Source organism: Pan troglodytes, chromosome 1 (assembly GCF_028858775.2).
Source record: "Pan troglodytes isolate AG18354 chromosome 1, NHGRI_mPanTro3-v2.0_pri, whole genome shotgun sequence".
Taxonomy (NCBI): Eukaryota; Metazoa; Chordata; class Mammalia; order Primates; family Hominidae; genus Pan; species Pan troglodytes.
The window spans coordinates 219974257-219992042 of NC_072398.2; the positions used below are offsets into that span (position 1 = coordinate 219974257).

Genomic DNA, 17786 nt, shown 5'->3' on the forward strand with positions numbered 1-17786 from the left:
GTAAGTGAAAGACAGGGCGCTGCCTACTCTCCCAGACTGGAGACTCACCGCCCAGCCCTGTTTCCTCATCTGTCCCTGCTGGGGCTCTGAATGACCCGCGGCTCCCATGGCTGGGTGGAGGAGCCATGTGACCCCAGAGACTCCCAGAGAGCCCTTCTATCAATGGATCCCGGTTCTGGGACCAGGAAGGAGAGAGCTCAGTCACTCAACACGACTCACGGCTTCAGCGGAGGCCCTCGCTAAAATGACTTTTTAATAACCTTGGCCCAGCCTGCCTAGGGGACCCCCTCTCCCCCATCTGGTGGAGGCCACTACCCAGAGCTGGGGATCTGCGGAAGAAGCCACCCTCATGGTGATGGACACACATTGCCTAGTCCCAGTGGTTGCAGTATCTTCCTTCCGCAGGTGCCAGGAGGGCAGGCTGAGAGGCCAGAGTGCCTTCTGGGCCTCAAGTGCATTAGCAGGATGGAACCAGCACACGTGGGACTCGAGCTGCAGAGCACTGAGCTTTATTTACAAACTTCCACAGAATCCCTCACCCTCCACCCCAGGGTCCTCCCTCTCTGGAACTCAGGCAGCAGACAAGCCTGGGTCCACCCACCTGCCCAACCTAGGACAGCCGGGCCTGAGCTGGGCGGGCAGGGGATTCCATCTCCTGGGTGCGCCTGCCAGAGGGGAGAGGCTGCAGGCGGTGGGAATGCTGTTCTCCCCCAGGAGTCAGTCCTCAGGGCTTCTGCCGTGGGACGTGGGGCTGAGGGACCTGGGGCACTGACCAGGTCGGGATTGGGGGCAGCACCTGCATTGGTGAGGCCTGGATGGGGAATAGGGAAGTCTCAGGGGGGCCACTTGAAAGGGACAGGTCATCCCCAGTTCCAGCCACATTCCCTCCTGCTGGATCTTGCAGTCAGGGTGGCCTTCCTGGGTGGAGCAGGGCAGGCGGCAGGGAGCAGAGGAGTTCCGAGGGATGGCTAGGGTCAGGGCTGGAGGGCTGGACCCTGCAGAGAGACACTCCCAGGCTCCATCCTCCCCACCTCAATCCTACCCCCCAGGAGGCTCTGCAGTCCCCAGGCCTGCTGCAAGGTCTCTGTCCCTCTAGGGGGCACCCCAGGCTAGGATGTGATCTGGACCGTACCGGGTGAAAAGGGCTGCTGGTGCCTGACAGCTTCTGGTGCTGGGCCTCAGCGGAGACAGAGGACCAGAGGTCCAGGTTCCTGGGGGCTGAGCTTTTCTCAGACTTCGGAGGAAAAATGTCCCAGCCCAGCAGGCAGTGCTGTGGAAGGCAAGGGGTTAAAAGTGCCTGACCTGGGACAGGCTCCCCGCTGACTGGGCACACCCCCATCAGGGAGGGACTGTGCCCCCCATTAGGAAGGAGGCCCCCACCAGGGCAGGGCCTGTGTCTACCCACAAGATTACCCCAGCTCTCCCCTTTCTTATCCTGGCAGATCCAGCCATCCCTGGGGCCCTGAGAGCTGAAATGGGAGGAGGATAGGACAGTGACAGTGACATTCACAGGGTACTTCCTGCTGTAGGCTCTCCAAGCACCCGCATGGATTGCTTCACTCAACAGCCCCACCTCACCACCAACATCCCTGAGGATGGCGCTGTTATGTCCATTTTACGGACCAGCAAACTGACTTTCCTCTGCATCCTTCTCCTCCTCTGACCCCAGCTGCCCTACTCTCAATTTAGGAGTCAGGGGGAGTTGCCACTGGCACCCCATCCCGACCTGGAGACACAGGAAAGGACATTTTTTTTTTTTTTTTTGAGATGGAGTCTCACTCTGTCACCCAGGCTGCAGTGCAGTGGCAAGATCTCAGCTCACTGCAGCCTCTGCTTCCCAGGTTCAAGTGATCCTCCCACCTCAGCCTCCCAAGTAGCTGGGACTACAGTGGAGGCTGCAGTGAGCTGAGACCGTGCCAGTGCACTCCAGCCTGGGCAGTAAGAACAAAACTCGGTCTCAAAAAAAAAAAAAAAAAGCAGCAGCAGCAGCACAGAGACCTAGGTTCGAATCCCAGCTCCTCCACCAAGGCGCCTCCCCCTCTGCTTCGGTCTCCCCACCTGCAGGGTGGGAGTACAGCAGTGCCTACACTCCTGGCTGCTGTGGGGGCTCCATGAGATAAGCCCCCTAAGGACTGTGCCTGCAGTATACAAGAGCGCAATAAACAGGACCCATTCATGTCACGCCAGCCTGCAGGCAGATCACCCTGGAAGCCCCGGGGTGCGTGGAGCGGGGGTCCTACCTCCCTTAGGTACAGGTGTGGGTGATGCAAGAGGCCCAGGCTGTGCTCCAGAGACTTGGGCGCTCACCCTTGTCGAGCCCAGTCTCGCTCTGTGACCCTCCCTGGGGACCTGGGCCAGTCTGAGCCAGCCCCGCCCTCATCGCCATCCAGCCCCACGTGGGTGCTCACCCGGGGCAGGGCCAGTGTGTCAGAGGCGTCAAAGCTCTTTCGCCGGTGGATGTGGTACCGGTGCGGGGGCTCCAGGATCGACAGCGGGATGCTCACCCTGCGGAGGGGGGCAGTGGGGGACCCCTGAGGAGCCTCCCAGCGGTTGGGGGCCCACACCCAGGCCCATCTTTTCTTAAAACCAGTGGTTCAGGCTCTGTCCCCCAAGGTGTCCCAATACTCTGGTCACTCACCTGACCTGCGCTGGCTGCGCCAGGGTCCCAGGGCCCTGCTGGTCTCGCGGTGTCCTGCACAGGCGGCAGGGGGTACCGGGATCCACAGGCACCGGGAACAGGCGCCGGTTGACACGGTAACAGTACACGCCTGCGAGGCCCATGAGAAGCCACAGCTCTCCTTGAGCCAGGAACCCAGGTCCCCAGGCTCCGTGCTGCCCTCAGCGGCCCCCAACCACACAAGCTGCCAATCCCTCTGGGAAGCCCTTTGGCCCATTTCCTCCTAACCCCTTTCCTCCCAGAACCTGGGGCCCACGCCCTAAGGGGTGGGGAGGGACATCCTCCTGGGGCTCTCAGGAGCTGGGATGGAGTCCCACCAGCACAGGGGCACTGCTGGGGAGGGTGGGATGGTGCCACACAGGGCAGCCCCTAATTCGGTGGCCAGGCCTTAGCTCACTCCACCCCTACCAGGGCTTGGCCACCCTGTCCAGACTGCAGGCCTCCCTCCATGAGTCTCAACATCTCAGGGGCCTCCCCAGGCCCCAAACCTCAAATGGGACTGCTCCGGGGCAGGGGAGGCCAGGGCAGTGCGAGGCTGGACTACTCAGCAGCCGAGGGCCCGCACTCACATTCATGGTCTTCCTCCACGCCGCTGCCACTGCTCTCACGCAGGCCTAGCAACTGGGGTCTGAGAGGGCGAGGGGGATGAGCAGGCTGGGGGATGGAGCCACTCAGCCACCCTCGCCCACCCTCGCCCGCCCCTGCTCACTCAGGATGGCTGCAGATACACTCCTCCTTGTTGGTTTCCCGAAACTCCTGCAGCTTCGAGAAGAAGGCCTCAGGCTGGCTGGTGATGGAAGAGCTGGTGTCCAGAGACCCTGGTGTGGGCAAAGCACCAGGCAGCTGACGGGAGAGGGGCTGGGGGCTGCTGTGTGGCCACCGGCCAAGGCTTGGAGAGACGATCAGCCCTGGCACCCCAGGCCACCTGCTTCATCCCTACTGTGCCTCAAACAGGCCAGGAGAGCCCCTCCAGTCACTGGGACTGTTGGTTGGTTTCAGTGTCTGTCTACCCTGATGCATAGCCAACCATCCATGGAAAAAATATCGACAGAGCCCTTATGACAGGGCTAGATGCTGTTTCATGTGCCAGGAACTAGACAGACAAAGCCCCTGGCCTTAATGAGGCTTACACTGTAAGGTGGCAAGAGATGAACTAGCCACCAAAAAAAAACCCGTGATACAAGACTGAATGCTGACACCTGCCAGAAAGCAAGAGAGCAGCGTCAGAGCCTAGTACGGCCGGGCAGCCATACCAGGGAAGGCCTCTCCGAGTGAGATGACCCTGAGCAGAGACATGGAGAAGCCACAGAGACCTCCCAGGAAGGACATTGCAGGGAGATGAAAGAGCAAGCGCAAAGGCCTCGGGGTGGGCATGTGCATGGTTCAGCTGAGGAACAGCCAGGAGGGGAAAGTGGCAGGAAGGCAGCGAGGGTGGAGGAGATGAGGTTAAGAAGCCCAAGGAGGGTCTGGGGAATGGGAGGGACACAATCACATCAGCCACATATTTTTACAGAACTCCTCCTCTGGCTGCTTCAAGTTGAGGGGAAGCAGAGGCATCGGTTAGGATTCAGCTGGGGACAGGTAGGGGCAGCCCCCAACTTACCATGATTCGACTTAGGATGTTTCTTTTTTTATTTTTTGAGACAGAATCTCACCGTGTTGCCCAGGCTGGAGTGCAGTGGAGCGACCTCGGCTCACTGCAACCTCTGCCTCCCAGGTTCAAGAGATTCTCATGTCTCAGCCACCTACAGAGCTGGAATTACAGGCGTGCGCCACCACACCCAGCTAATTTTTGTATTTTTAGTAGAGACGGGGTTTCACCACCTTGGCCAGGCTGTTCTCAAACTCCTGGCCTGATCCACCTGCCTCGGCCTCCCAAAGTGCTGGGATTACAGGCGTGAGCCACCGCACCCGGCCTAAACAGTATTTTCAACTTATGTTGGGTGTATCAGGATGTAGCTGGATGGTAAATCCAGCAAGTTTATGGCCTGACCTATTTAGTATGTGGAGTTGCCATTTATGGAGACAGGAAAGACTGCAGGAGGAGCACAGCAGTGGAAATCAGGACCTTGATTTCGGACAGAAGGTTAATAACTTCATGGTGATGTGGAGAAGACAGTGGGATATACAAGTCTGGAATTCGGAGGAGAGGTGTGGGCTAGAGATACAAATGGAGAAGTAGAGAAAGTGTCCAAACACCTCAGCGTTTGGGAGATCATAGAGGGAAGATAGAGAGGAGGAGTCAGAAGACCGAGTCCCAGGCCTAGGGGTGTAGCAGTCAGAACAAGGACCTTTCCTTCCCCAGAAGCCTGGGAAGGAGCACCAACAGAGATGGGGGAGAACCGGGAAGCAAGTGGCTGGAAGTTCAGGGGAGAAAGTGCTTCAGGGAGGGAGTGACCACTGTGTCCCCTGCTGCTCAAAGGAAGATGTGGATGAGGGCTAAGCTGGGGAGTTGGCACCACGGAGGCCACTGATGACCCAACTGAGGGCCATGTTGATGAAATGCTGGGAGCTGAAGCCTGATTTAAGAAACAGTAGTGGAGCCTGGACACAGTGGCTCATGCCTATAATCCCAGCACTTTGGGAGGCCAAGGCGGGCAGATCACCTGACATCGGGAGTTCCAGACCAGACTGGCCAAGATGGCAAAACCCTGTCTCTGGCTAAAAATACAAAAATAAGCTGAGTGTAGTGATGCATGCCTGTAATCCCAGCTACTTAGGTGGCTGAGACATGAGAATCACTTGAACCTGAGAGGCGGAGGTTGCAGTGAGCTGAGATCACTGCTCCACTGCACTCCAGCCTGGGTGAAAGAACGAGACTCCATCTCAAAAAAAAAAAAGAAAGAAAAAGAAAAGAAATAGTAGTGGAGAGAAATTGAAGTCAACGAGGCTAGACAGCCCTTTTGAAGAGGAAGTTTTGTTATCGAGAAATTAGGCAGTCACTGGAAGCAAATGTGGGCTAAAGGTAGAAATGTGGCATCGGGATGAGAAATAACAGACAGCGGCTTTACCCCGACTGGATGTGAGCTGCTGGTAAGATTCTGTCTCACCGGGCCTCAGCCTTCCCATCTGTGAATGGGCACCATGGTGGTGCCTACCTAATAAGCTTATTATGAAGGGCAAAGGAGTCAGCGGGAGGAACAGGAAGCACAGCTCAGAGCGGTGCCTGCTGCAGGGAGCATGAGATACAACCAGCTCCCAGAATGCTTCCTGCACGTTCACGCTCATGCTAAGGGGCAGGATGAGGATGCAGGACAGAGAGGGAGAGGATCACAGGAAGGAAACCCTGGAGGAGCCAGAAGCAGAGGGGCGGAGCACGCTGGAGCAGGGCCAGGGTCCAGGTGGCAGCATGGACAGTCACCTCGGCAAAGGCAGGGGAGCAGAGCGCATGGACCAAGAGCAGGTATTGGGACAGGCGCCTCCATTTTCCCAGAACCAGGAAGGAGGGCAGTGAGCTGAGAGTTCAAGAAGTACTCAAGGGCAGGGCCTGTGTCCCCGCCACCACTTGCTCTCAGCAACTCCACAGTACACCTGTCTTTGTTTTTTGAGACAGAATCTTGCTTTGTCGCCCGGGTTAGAAGGCAGTGGCTTGATCTCTGCTCACTGCAGCCTCCACTTCCTGGATTCAAATGATTCTCCTGCCTCAGCCTACTGAGTAGCTGGGTTTATGGGTGCCCGCCACCACACCTGGCTAATTTTTGTATTTTTAGTAGAGACAGAGTTTCACCACGATGCTCAGGCTGGTCTCGAACTCCTGACCTCAAGTGATTTGCCCACCTCGGCCTCCCAAATTGCTGGGATTACAGGCGTGAGCCACCATGCCTGGTCGTGGCCTCCTTTCTGGTCCTGCCATGCCTGTGGCCACTCCATTATGTGTGTAATCCCAGCACTTTGGGAGGCCAAGGCGGGCAGATCACCTGAGGTCAGGAGTTCAAGACCAGCCTGGCCAACATGGTGAAACCCCGTCTCTACTAAAAATACAAAAATAAGCCAAGCATGGTAGTGGACGTCTGTAATCCCAGCTACCTGGGAGGCTGAGGAAGAATTGCTTGAACCAAGGAAGCGGAGGTTGCGATGAGCAGAAATAACACCACTGGACTTGACTCTGGGCAACAGAGAAAAAAAATAAAAATAAAAAAGGAGGAGGCCGCGAGGCTGGAAGAAAGACGGGAGGTCACATCATGGGGCCAGTAGAGGCCAGATCATGCCTCGTAAGTCTAGGTAGGGATTTTGGATTTTACAGTAAGTGCTGGAAAAAGCCCATGGGGAGGTTTGAGTAGGGGAGTGACGTGATCTGATTCCCATGTTTAAAAATTCCCTCTGGCTGCTATGTCAAAAATGACAGTGCACAACCATGTCACCAGCAGCATTATTCCCAACAGCCAAGAGATGGAAAGCACCCAAGTGTCCATCCCTGAATGAACAGATAAACAATATGTGGCATCTACACACAACGGAATGTCACTCAGCCTTAAAAAGGAAGGGAATTCCAGCCAGGCACAGCGGCTCACACCTGTAATCCCAGCACTTTGGGAGGCCGAGGCAGGAGAATCACTTGAGTGCAGGAGTTCGAGACCAGCCTGGCCAACACAGTGAAACCCCATCTCTACTAAAAATGCAAAAATTAGCTGGGTGTGGTGGCGCACACCTGTAATCCCTGCTACTCGGGAGGCTGAGGCACAAGAACCACTCGAACCCGGGAGGTGAAGGTTGCAGTGAGCCGAGATCACACCACTGCACTCCAGCTCGGGAGACACAGTGCGACTCTCTCTCAAAACAAAAAAAAAAAACGACAAAAAAAAAAAAAAGGAAGGGAATTCTGACACACAGTACAACATGAATAAATCTTGAGGCCGTTATGTTAAATAAAATAAGCCAGTACAAGAGAACAAAGGCTATATGATTTCACTTATATGAGGTCCCTAGAGGAGTCAAATTCATAGGGACAGAAAGTAGAATGGTGACTGTCCAGGGCTGGAGGGAGGGGGAATGGGAGTAATTATTTAATGGGGAGAGAAGTTTTTGGGAAGATGAAAAAGTTCTGGAGGTGGATGGTAGTAATGAGATAGCTCAACAGTGTAGACATACTTGACGCCACTTAACAGTCCACTTAAAAAACGCTACATATGGCTGGGAGCAGTGGCTCACGCCTGTAATCCCAGCACTTTGGGAGGCTGAGGCGGGCGGATCGCCTGAGGTCAGTTCCAGACCAGCCTGGCCAACATGGTGAAACCCCTTCTCTACTAAAAATACAAAAATTAGCCGGGTGTGGTGGCAGGCACCTGTAATCCCAGCTACTCGGGACGCTGAGGCAGGTGAATCGCTTGAACCCAGGAGGCGGAGGTTGCAGTGAGCGGAGATCACGCCATTGCACTCTAGCCTGGATGACAAGAGTGAGACTTCATCTCAAAAAAAATGCTAAAGTGGTAAATTTTATGTTATGTATTTACACAAACACACATACACATGCAAAGGACAGCAATGGGACATAGGCCAGGGGGAAACCAGCCAGAAGGCAGCTGAGGTTAGGTTGCTGTCGGGGAGAGCAGGACAATAACGTGAAAAGAGCTGGCATTGGTATGAAGTTGTGCAGGGGCCTGGCACATAACAAATGTTCAAACATACGGCAGCTGGGACTCATTCATTCATTCAACAGATGCACCGTCTCAGTGCCTGAGGTTGAGAGAGCAGATACGGCTCAGAAGGTGCTCAGAGGCTGGCGTGAAGGTAGTGAGTTATCACAATTGTATACTCACAGTCAGTGACAGACCAAACTCTTTGTTCTACTCTTTCCCCCTTCTTCTCACTGCTGCTCATCTCGTTTTTTTTGTTTGCTTGTTTTTTGGAGACGGAGTCTCACTCTGTCACCCAGGCTGGAGTGCAGTGGTGCAATATCGGCTCACTGCAACCTCCGCCTCCCGGGTTCAAGCAATTCTCTTGCCTCAACCTCCCAAGTAGCTGGGATTATAGGCCCGTGCCACCACACCCGGCTAATTATTGTATTTTTAGTAGATACGGGGTTTCACCATGTTGGTCAAGCTGGTCTCAAACTCCTGACCTCGTGATCCACCCACCTCATCCTCCCAAAGTGCTGGGATTACAGGCGTGAGTCACCGTGCCCGGCCTGTCTTCTCTTAAAAAGCAAAGAAAAAAAAAAAGCCGGGCATGGTGGCTCATGCCTGTAACCCCAGCACTTTGGAAGAGCTAACTGAGGCGAGCTAACACGGTGAAATCCCGTCTCTACTAAAAAAAAAAAAAAATACAAACAAATTAGCCAGGCGTGGTGGCAGGCGCCTGTAGTCCCAGCTACTCGGGAGGCTGAGGCAGGAGAATGGTATGAACCTGGGAGGCAGGGCTTGCAGTGAGCCGAGATTGCGCCACTTCACTCCAGCCTGGGCGACAGAGCGAGACTCTATCTCAAAAATAAATAAATAAATAAATAAATAAATAAATAAATAAATAAATAAATAAAAAAACAAAGAAGGTGGCTCTGGGGGGCGGTGGCTCACTCCCGTAATCCTAGCACTTTGGGAGACCAAGGTAGGTGGATATCTTGAGCTCAGTAGCTTGAGACCAGCCTGGCCAATACGGGGAAACCCCATCTCTACTTAAAATACAAAAATTAGCCGGGCGTGGTGGTGCTCGCCTGTAATCCCAGCTACTCGGGAGGCCAAGGGATGAGAATCACTTGAACCTGGGAGGTGGAGGTTGCTGTGAGCCAACATCGCACTACTGCACTCCAGCCTGGGGGACAGAGTGAGACTCCGTCTCAAAAAAAAAAAAAAAAAAAATAAGAGGGTGCTCCCCACAGAGGATGGCACGGTCAGAGAAACAAGCAACAGCACTGGGTGGAGGCTCAGACAGGAGCATGGAGGATCCCAGGCCTCCACCTCCCACTCCCAGGCAAAGTGTGTGCAGGGCAGCAGCACGCCTTACCTGCAATCCAGTCATAGCCCAGGTATGGCCTGAGGCGCCAGCTCCTCTCTGGAACTGCAGACTCCTCAGAGAAGGTCACCCTGGGCTGAGGAAGGAAGCACAGAGGGACAAGGACTAAGCCAAGAGGCCTGGCCCAGAGGAAGCTGCAATTCGAGGGACAGAGAGACTGTGTCTTAACTTACACCTTGACTTGCAGCCCAGGGCTCAGCCAAGGGCACAAGAGCAAGAAGGGAAACGTTTGGTCCCACTTTATGTGTGGCTGTGAACAAATCCTGGCCTCTTCTCAAAGCACTGTCTGAGAAACTCACAGCTACCACCTAGCGAGCATTTAGGCTGAGCCAGACCCAACTCACAGTATCTCCCAGGAGCCTCTTATTCTGCAAGGGAGGCTGCCCACAAGCACATGTGTCAGATAGGGAAACTGAGGCCCAAGGCAGCTCCTCCCATCAGCAGATGTCCCACTCTCCCATGTTACCTTGGACAGCTTGCTCTGTTGAGCCAGGATGGACCTCAGGGCCTGTGCCTCCTGGGGTCCCAGATCACCCAGCCTCCCTGAGGGCTCTGGGTCCCTCAGGCTTGAGGTGCCCAGCGAGGGTGCTGAGTGGGGTCTCGGTCGGCCCAGGGACTCCTGGTGCTGGCATTTGGCAGGTGGGAGAGAGGCCACCCCTGATCTGGCCACATCACGGAGGTCCCCTTGGCAGGCATCTGGTGGGCCCCACACGGAGGACCGGCCCTGTGGGCAGGAGGTGCTCAAGGAAGTTGAGGACGTCTCTGGGGTCGATGGAGTCTCTGAGTTGTAGCTGCTGCTGGATTCCAGGCTTGACTGGAGAGAGGGGCCGGGTCACCCAGGGAGTGGCTGCCAGAACCTACCCACCGGGCCTACGCCAGGCACCAAGGCAAGCATCCTCATCCTGCTCCGGCCTCAGCAGTGACCAAGGCCAGTCTCTTCCCTCCCCAGCCCTCAATGTCCCATCATCAGTAAAATGGGTGTATTGAACAAGATGAGCCCAGAAGCCTGGATGCTGGCCTGAAGGTCAGGTAGCCCCTTCCTCTGGGGTTCCCAAGGCGGGCACACACCTCCGAGGCTGCCCTGGCCACTGACCGCCGCACAGCATCCTGCCCCACCCACAGCTGCCTCAGGAGCTCCAGATTGAGCAGCCGCAGCTGTGCCAGTTCCTCAGCCTCCACCATTCTGGGCCTCTCTCAGCAGGTGTCACTTGCCCCTGGGCCGCAGGATGTCCTCAGGGCTGGGTTCCAGGCCCAGCTCTTCTACCTGAAGTCAAGACAGCAGGACACGGGGCTCAGTAGGGTGCCCTGTGGTGCCAGAGACCCCCATTTGACACTCTTTAACTGTACTGCCTCAGGCAAGTTATTTAACTTCTCTGTGCCTCAGTTTCCTCATCTGCTGGACGACAACAGTATCTACCTCATACGATTGTTGTTAGAATTAAAGAAAGCATGTTAAGCCTGGACAACATTTGTAGAAACATTTTTTTTTTGTTTTGTTTTGTTTTTTTTTTGAGACGGAGTCTTGCTCTGTCGCCCAGGCTGGAGTGCAGTGGCGCAATCTCGGCTCACTGCAAGCTCCGCCTCCCGGGTTCACGCCATTTTCCTGCCTCAGCCTCCCGAGTAGCTGGGACTACAGGCGCCCGCCACCACGCCCAGCTAATTTTTTGTATTTTTAGTAGAGATGGGGTTTCACCGTGTTAGCCAGGATGGTCTCGATCTCCTGACCTTGTGATCCACTGCCTCGGTCTCCCAAAGTGCTGGGATTACAGGCATGAGCTACAGTGCCCGGCCAAAAAAAAAATTTGATTAGCTGGCCATGGTGGCACTTGTCTGTGGCCCCAGCTACTCAGGAGGATAGCTTTAGCCCAGGAGACCCAGGCTGCAGTGAGCCATGGTTGCATCACTGTAAAAAAAACAAAAAACAAAAAAACAAAAAACAGGCCAAGTGGCTCACGTCTGTAATCCCAGCACTTTGGGAGGCTGAGGCAGGAGGATCACCTGAGGTCAGGAGTTTGAGATGAGCCTAGCCAACATGGCGAGAGACCTCGTCGCTACTAAAAATGCAAAAATTAGCCGGGCGTGGTGGCACGCGCCTGTAATCCCAGCTACTCGGGAGGCTGAGGCAGGAGAATCACCTGAACCCGGGAGGCAGAGGTTGCGGTGAGCCGAGATAACACCATTGCACTCCAGCCTGGGCGACAGGGTGAGACTCCGTCTCAAAAACAGCAGCAACAACAACAAACAATTAGCCGGGTGTGGTGGTGGGCGCCTGTAATCCCAGCTACTCAGGAGGCTGCTGAGGCAGGAGAATCGCTTGAAGCTGGGAGGTGGAGGTTGTAGTGAGTGGAGATCACACTACTGCACTCCAGCCTGGGTGACAGAGCAAGACTGTCACACACACACACAAAATACAAAAAACAAAGCACTCAGTACAGTGCTTACTTAATACAGTGCTTACAGTGGTATATAGTAAGCATTCAATAAACGTCTATTATTACCAAAATGGCTGGGGCAAGGGCATGCTTCTTTTCTTGGCTCACTGCAACCTCCGCCTCCTGGGCAGTGGTTTGGACAAGCTTGCTTTATAACTGGTGAGTCCAATACAAATCAGGCTTCAAAAGGGATTCTTCCTCCTTTCCTGTCCTCCCTTCCTCCTTCACTTTCTTTTTACATATGAAGAAACCAAAGCTCAGGGAAGTTAAGCAACTTGCCCCAAGTCACACAGCTAGCAAGAGGCTAGATCTGAACCACAATTTGACTCCAGGGTCTATGAGTTCAGGGTTCTTGGAAAGCCTTTCCCTGGAAGTGTAGGGGAGCCTGGGAAAACTCCGCCTCCTCCTCCCAGCCCTTGCCCCCCACCTCCAAGGATCCTCAGGATCGGGTGCAAGGTCTGCAGCACAAAGTAGCCGACTACCCCGGAACCTCCCCACACGTATATTACCCCGCAGGGCTGGGGGGCACGGAGATGCAGTCCAGAGGGGCCAACTGTTTGATCCGCAGGACAAAGATCCCGGCCCCCACCCCTAACTGGCCAAGTGGCTCTGGGCCACACCCCTGTAGTCAGAGGGTCGCCGTTTTCGCACGGGGTCAAAGGGCACAGCTGGCCTTGCCCTCCCCTGGCCCCGGCCGCGCTTTGGAAAGGGAAAAGCTGAGCGGAGACACCGGGAAAGCGACGCTCCAGAAACACCGGGGCCGCAGAAGTAACAGAGGGCGAGCGGGCGGACGCCGAGGCGGGACCCCGGCAGAGGCAGATGCAGCCTCCCCTTCTTTTCCACTGCGGCCCCCGAGCCCCTCGCGGGAATGCACGTGGGGCCTCCTGCCGAGCCCTTCCGCCCCACCCCAGTCCTGGCGCCCAGCACTCACCCGGCGAATCCCCTAGCCTGCGCCGCCGTAGCCGCCGCAGCCGCCTGAGCGGTTCCAGGGACCTCGGCCGGCCGTCTTGATTGGTCAGGTGAGGGGCAGGGCCGGGACGCCTGGTGAGCGTTACTCGGCGATCCGAAGTGGCAGTTTCAGCGTGGGGGCGGGACTAAGAGCAGAGCTACACAACCGATTGGTCAATTTTCGAGGCCGGTGCGGAGGTCGATTCCTGGAATGGGGCGGGCCCCGGAAGGGCGGGCTCCGATTGGTCAGCTGCGGGACTGGATACGCTGAGTTCAGCAGCGGCAGTTTCAGTCAGGCTCGGCGGCCTAGGCTCGGCGCAGGGGGCAGTCCGGAGCGGCGGGGTAGGTGGGGCAGGAGGCTGGCTACTCATTGTACTCATCGTTTCATACTTTTCTTTTTTTTTTTGGAGACGGAGTCTCGCTCTGTTGCCCAGGCTGGAGTGCAGTGGCGCGATCTCGGCTCACCACAATCTCTGCCTCCCGAGTTCAAGCGATTGATTCTTCTGCCTCAGCCTCCCGAGTAGCTGGGACTACAGGCGAGCGCCACCATGCCCGGCCTTTTTTTTTTTTTTTTTTTTTTTTTTTTTTTTTTTTTTTTTGTATTTTTAGTAGAGACAGGGTTTCACTATGTTGGCCAGGTTGGTCTCGAACTCCTGACCTCGTGATCCGCCCGCCTCGGCCTCCCAAAATGCTGGGATTACAGGCGTGAGCCACCGCGCCCGGCCTCCTTTATACTTTCATTCAGGTTTTTAGCGAGTGCCCGCTTTGCGCCAGAAGATAAGGACTACGCAGTAAACAAGAAAGTGTAGTATTGGGGCCGGCCGCGGTTGCTCACGCCAGTAAACCTAAAAATACAAAAATTAGCGGGGCGAGGTGGCCGGCGCCTGTAATCCCAGCTACTAGGGAGGCTGAGGCAGGAGAATCGCTTGAACCCAGCTACTAGGGAGGCAGAGGTTGCAGTGAACAGAGATCGCGCCACTGCACTCCAGCCTGGATGACAGAGCAAGACGCAAGACTCCATCTCAAAAAAGAAAAAAAAAAAAAGATACCCAGCCTGGGCAACATGGCAAAACCCCGTCTCTACAAAAAATGAGCCAGGCACGTACCTGTAGTCCCAGCTACTCGGGAGGCTGAGATGGGAGGATCACCTGAGTCCAAGAGGCTGAGGCTGTGGTGAGCTTTGATTGCACCACTGCACTCCAGCCTGACTGAGAGACCCTGTCTCAATAAATAAATTAATTTAAAAAAGAAAGAAAGTGTGGTATTGGCGTCCAGGTAGACAAATGGATCAATGCAACAGAATAGAGTTCCGATATGTGAGCAATTAATTTTTGACAAAACTGAAAGTGCAATTCAGTGGAGAAAGGATAATGCCTTCGGCCCGGGGCGGTGGCTCACGCCTGTAATCCCAGCGCTTTGGGATGCCGAGGTGGGCAGATCGCTTGAGGTAACGAGTTACAGACCAGCGACACCCAGCACCCCCCTACAAAAAATTTATTTTATCAATAATGTGTGTGGAAACGTGGAAAAACAAGAAAAGATGGTGTCTTCAACAAATGTTGTAGGTATAATTGGATATCCACACACTCATCCTTAAAAAAAAAAAAAAGAAACCCATATGCAAAAATTAACCTAGAATGGATCATAGATCTAGTTGTGAAACCTAAACTATATAACTTAGAAAAACTGGGGCCGGGCGCAGTGGCCCACGCCTGTAATCCCAGCACTTTGGGAGGCCGACGCGGGTGGATCGCCTGAGGTCAGGAGTTCAAGATCAGCCTGGGCAACATGGCGAAACCCCGTCTCTACTAAAAATACAAAAATTGGCTGGGCGTGCTGGCTCACGTCTGTAATCCCAGCACTTTGGGAGGTCCAGGCAGGCAGATCACCTGTGGTCGGGAGTTCCAGACCAGCCTGACCAACATGGAGAAACCCCGTCTCTACTAAAAATACAAAATTAGCCGGGCATGGTGGCGCATACCTGTAATCCCAGCTACTCGGGAGGCTGAGGCAGGAGAATCGCTTGAACCCGGGAGGCAGAGGTCGTGGTGAGCCAAAATCGCACCATTGCACTCCAGCCTGGGCAACAAGAGCGAAACTCTGTCTCAAATTAAAAAAAAAAAAAAAAAAAGAATGAAAAGAAGATAGGTAGCCCCTCTACCTCCAGAAGAGTCGAGGGTGATAACACCAGGCACCGAGCTAGCAGGAAGCCCTCCGACTCAAGAAGATGGCTGATCCTTGGCAGGAATGCATGGATTATGCAGTAACTCTAGCAAGATGAGCTGGAGAGGTAGTTTGTGATGCTCTAAAAAATGAAATGAGGCCGGGCACGACGTCTCACGCCTGTAATCCTAGCACTTTGGGAGGCCGAGGCGGGCGGATCAGTTGAGGTCAGGAATTCGAAACCAGCCTGGCTAACATGGTGAAACCCCATCTCTATTAAAAATTTAAAAAAATTAGCCAGGTGTGGTGGCGGGCGCCTGTAATCCCAGCTACTCGAGAGGCTGAGGCAGGAGAATGGCTTGAACCTGGGAGGCGGAGGTTGTAGTGAGCCGCGATTGTGCCACGGCACTCCAGCCTGGGTGACAGAGTAAGACTGTCTCAAAAAAAAAAAAAAAAAAAATATATATATATATATCTATATATCTCTCTCTATATATATAGATATCTATATATATGAACCCACATTCACTACTGGTGGGGATATAAGACAGTATAAACACTTCGCAAAATCTGTAGAAGTTAAACATGAATTTACCATATGGCCCAGCAAGTCCAGCCTGAGATATCTACCTACAAAAAATGAAAACATCTGCCTACACAGAGATTTGAACACTAATGTTCCTAGCAGAAATACGCATAATGTTGTCTAGAAGATCACCAGGGTGGCTAAATAGCAGAAAGGAGCACTTTATTGTTGATACTTGTTTGCAATCCAGGAAGAGACGGTCTGCAGCATGCACTGAAGGTGCTCTCTTCCAAGAGAGAAAGGACAGGTTGGGTTTTATGCCTCACAGGGCCCATATTCATACATATTTAGCAGGTTTGAGGGAAAAGCTGTATACATATTTATGAGAGGAGGTGAGCTCATGTGCAATGGCTAAACAGGTTGTTCACAGCTTCTGTAAGCTGGCTGAAACTGGCTTAAGTTCTGCAGTTGCTTATCAGAAAAGAATGTTTATTGGCTGGGTGTGATGGCTCATGCCTGTAGTTCCGGAACTCTGGGAGGCTGAGGCAGGAGGATCACTTGAGCTTGGGAATTAGAGGCCAGCCTGGGCAACACAGTGAAATCCCATCTTTTTTTTTTTTTTTTTTTTGAGACGGGGTCTCATTCTGTTGCCTAGGTTGGAGTGCAGTGATGCAATCTCGGCTCACTGCAGCCTCCACCTCCTGGGTTCAAGTGATCCTCCTACCTCAGCCCCCGGAATAGCTGGGACTACCAGTGCACACCACCATGCTGGGCTAATTTTTGTATTTTTTGTAGAGACAGGGTTTTGCCAGATTGCCCAGGCTGGTCTCAAACTCATGAATTCAAGCGATCCTCTCACCTCAGCCTCCCAAAGTGCTGGGATTACAGGCATGAGGCACTGTGCCCAGCCAACATACATCCTCTATTTGAAAAATTAAATTAAATTAAAAAAAGAAAAAGAATATTTGTGTCCAGACATGGTGGCTCACACCTATAATCCCAGCACTTTGGGAGGCCAAGGTGTGAGGATCATTTGAGATCAGGAGTTCGAAACCAGCCTGAGTAACATAGTGAGATCCCTCGTCTCTACAAAAAACAAAAAATTATCCAGGCATGGTGGCGCACACTTTTAATCCCAGCTATTCGGGAGGCTAAGGTGAGAGGATCACTTGAGCCTGGGAGGTCAAGTCTGCAGTGAGCCGTGATTGCACCACTGCACTCCAGCCAACAAAAACCTACCTCAAAAAAAAAAAAAAAAAGTTTGTCAGACCGGTCCCCTATGTAATCAGAGGCATAAGGGTTTGGTTTGTAAATCAAGACTTGAGATAATTTGCCTGATGGCTCCTGATGTTAGGGAGTTTAGCGAGTATGTTGTTTTTCTTTGTAATTGAAAAAGGTTACTAATCAGTGAGTGAGATTTTTGTTGTTGTTGTTGTTGTTTTGAGAGGGAGCCTCCCTCTGTTGCCAGGCTGGAGCGCAATGGCATGATCTCGGCTCATTGCAACCCCCACCTCCCAGGTTTAAGCAATTCTCGTGCCTCAGCCACCCTAGTATCTGGGATTACAGGTGCACGCCACCAAGCCTGGCTAATTTTTGTATTTCTAGTAGAGATGGGGTTTCACCATGTTGGCCAGGCTGGTCTTGAACTCCTGACCTCGTGATCCGCCCACCTCCCAAAAGTGTTGGGATTACAGGTGTGAGCCATCGCGTCTGGCCCCAGAGGCAGATTTTTATCCACCTTAGTCACTGCTATATCTCCAGTGCTTAGAACCATGCTTAGCACATAGTAAGTGCACAAATATTTTGCTGAATTAATGAACTTCCTCATTTGAGGAAATTAGGGAAAATAGACCATTGGATTTTGAGATTAGGGCTCATGCGTATGAATGTCTGACATACTAAACTCTCAAAGTTCGCTGTTCTTATCTCAAGCCTAAGAGTCCCACTTAGACACAGGAAACCATCCACTTGAGGACACGGTGAACAACTTAGCTGACATCTGCGAGGAGGGCCCTGCTTCTGAAGCCACATTATGAAGCCAGATGCTCTCCGAGAGAGCTGCCTGGGCTGTCACCCCAGTGCTTGGGACACAGTG

The 17786-nt window shown here is 53.6% G+C and overlaps 1 protein-coding gene across 4 annotated transcripts; it reads right to left on the reverse strand.

The window, feature by feature from the left end:
• Window positions 1–483: 483 nt before the first annotated feature.
• Window positions 484–13295, reverse strand: MIIP (migration and invasion inhibitory protein). Of its 4 annotated transcripts, none has more exons than NM_001145656.1 (10): window positions 12986–13295; window positions 10691–10886; window positions 10089–10436; window positions 9614–9698; window positions 3387–3495; window positions 3247–3305; window positions 2639–2768; window positions 2409–2505; window positions 1133–1270; window positions 484–811 (listed from the first exon to the last, which is right to left on the reverse strand). In NM_001145656.1, the coding sequence occupies exons 2-10, from the start codon at window positions 10802–10804 to the stop codon at window positions 725–727; spliced, it is 1167 nt and encodes a 388-aa protein (NP_001139128.1). In that variant the 5' UTR covers window positions 10805–10886; window positions 12986–13295; the 3' UTR covers window positions 484–724. The 4 variants fall into 4 exon arrangements, with proteins under 4 accessions (NP_001139128.1, XP_009446427.1, XP_016778843.1 ...); XM_009448152.3 differs by having other exon boundaries at window positions 494–995; window positions 12986–13196; XM_016923354.3 differs by having other exon boundaries at window positions 494–811; window positions 12564–12987.
• Between the last annotated feature and the right edge of the window lie 4491 nt (window positions 13296–17786).

Coding starts and splice junctions, on each gene's coding strand:
- MIIP (NM_001145656.1), bottom strand. CDS start 10,804: ATGGTGGAGGCTGAGGAACTGGCACAGCTGCGGCTGCTCAATCTGGAG. Junction 10,437..10,690: donor TGGCCAGGGCAGCCTCGGAG/GTGTGTGCCCGC, acceptor CCCTCTCTCCAG/TCAAGCCTGGAATCCAGCAG. Junction 3,306..3,386: donor TGTATCTGCAGCCATCCTGA/GTGAGCAGGGGC, acceptor TCGCCCTCTCAG/ACCCCAGTTGCTAGGCCTGC.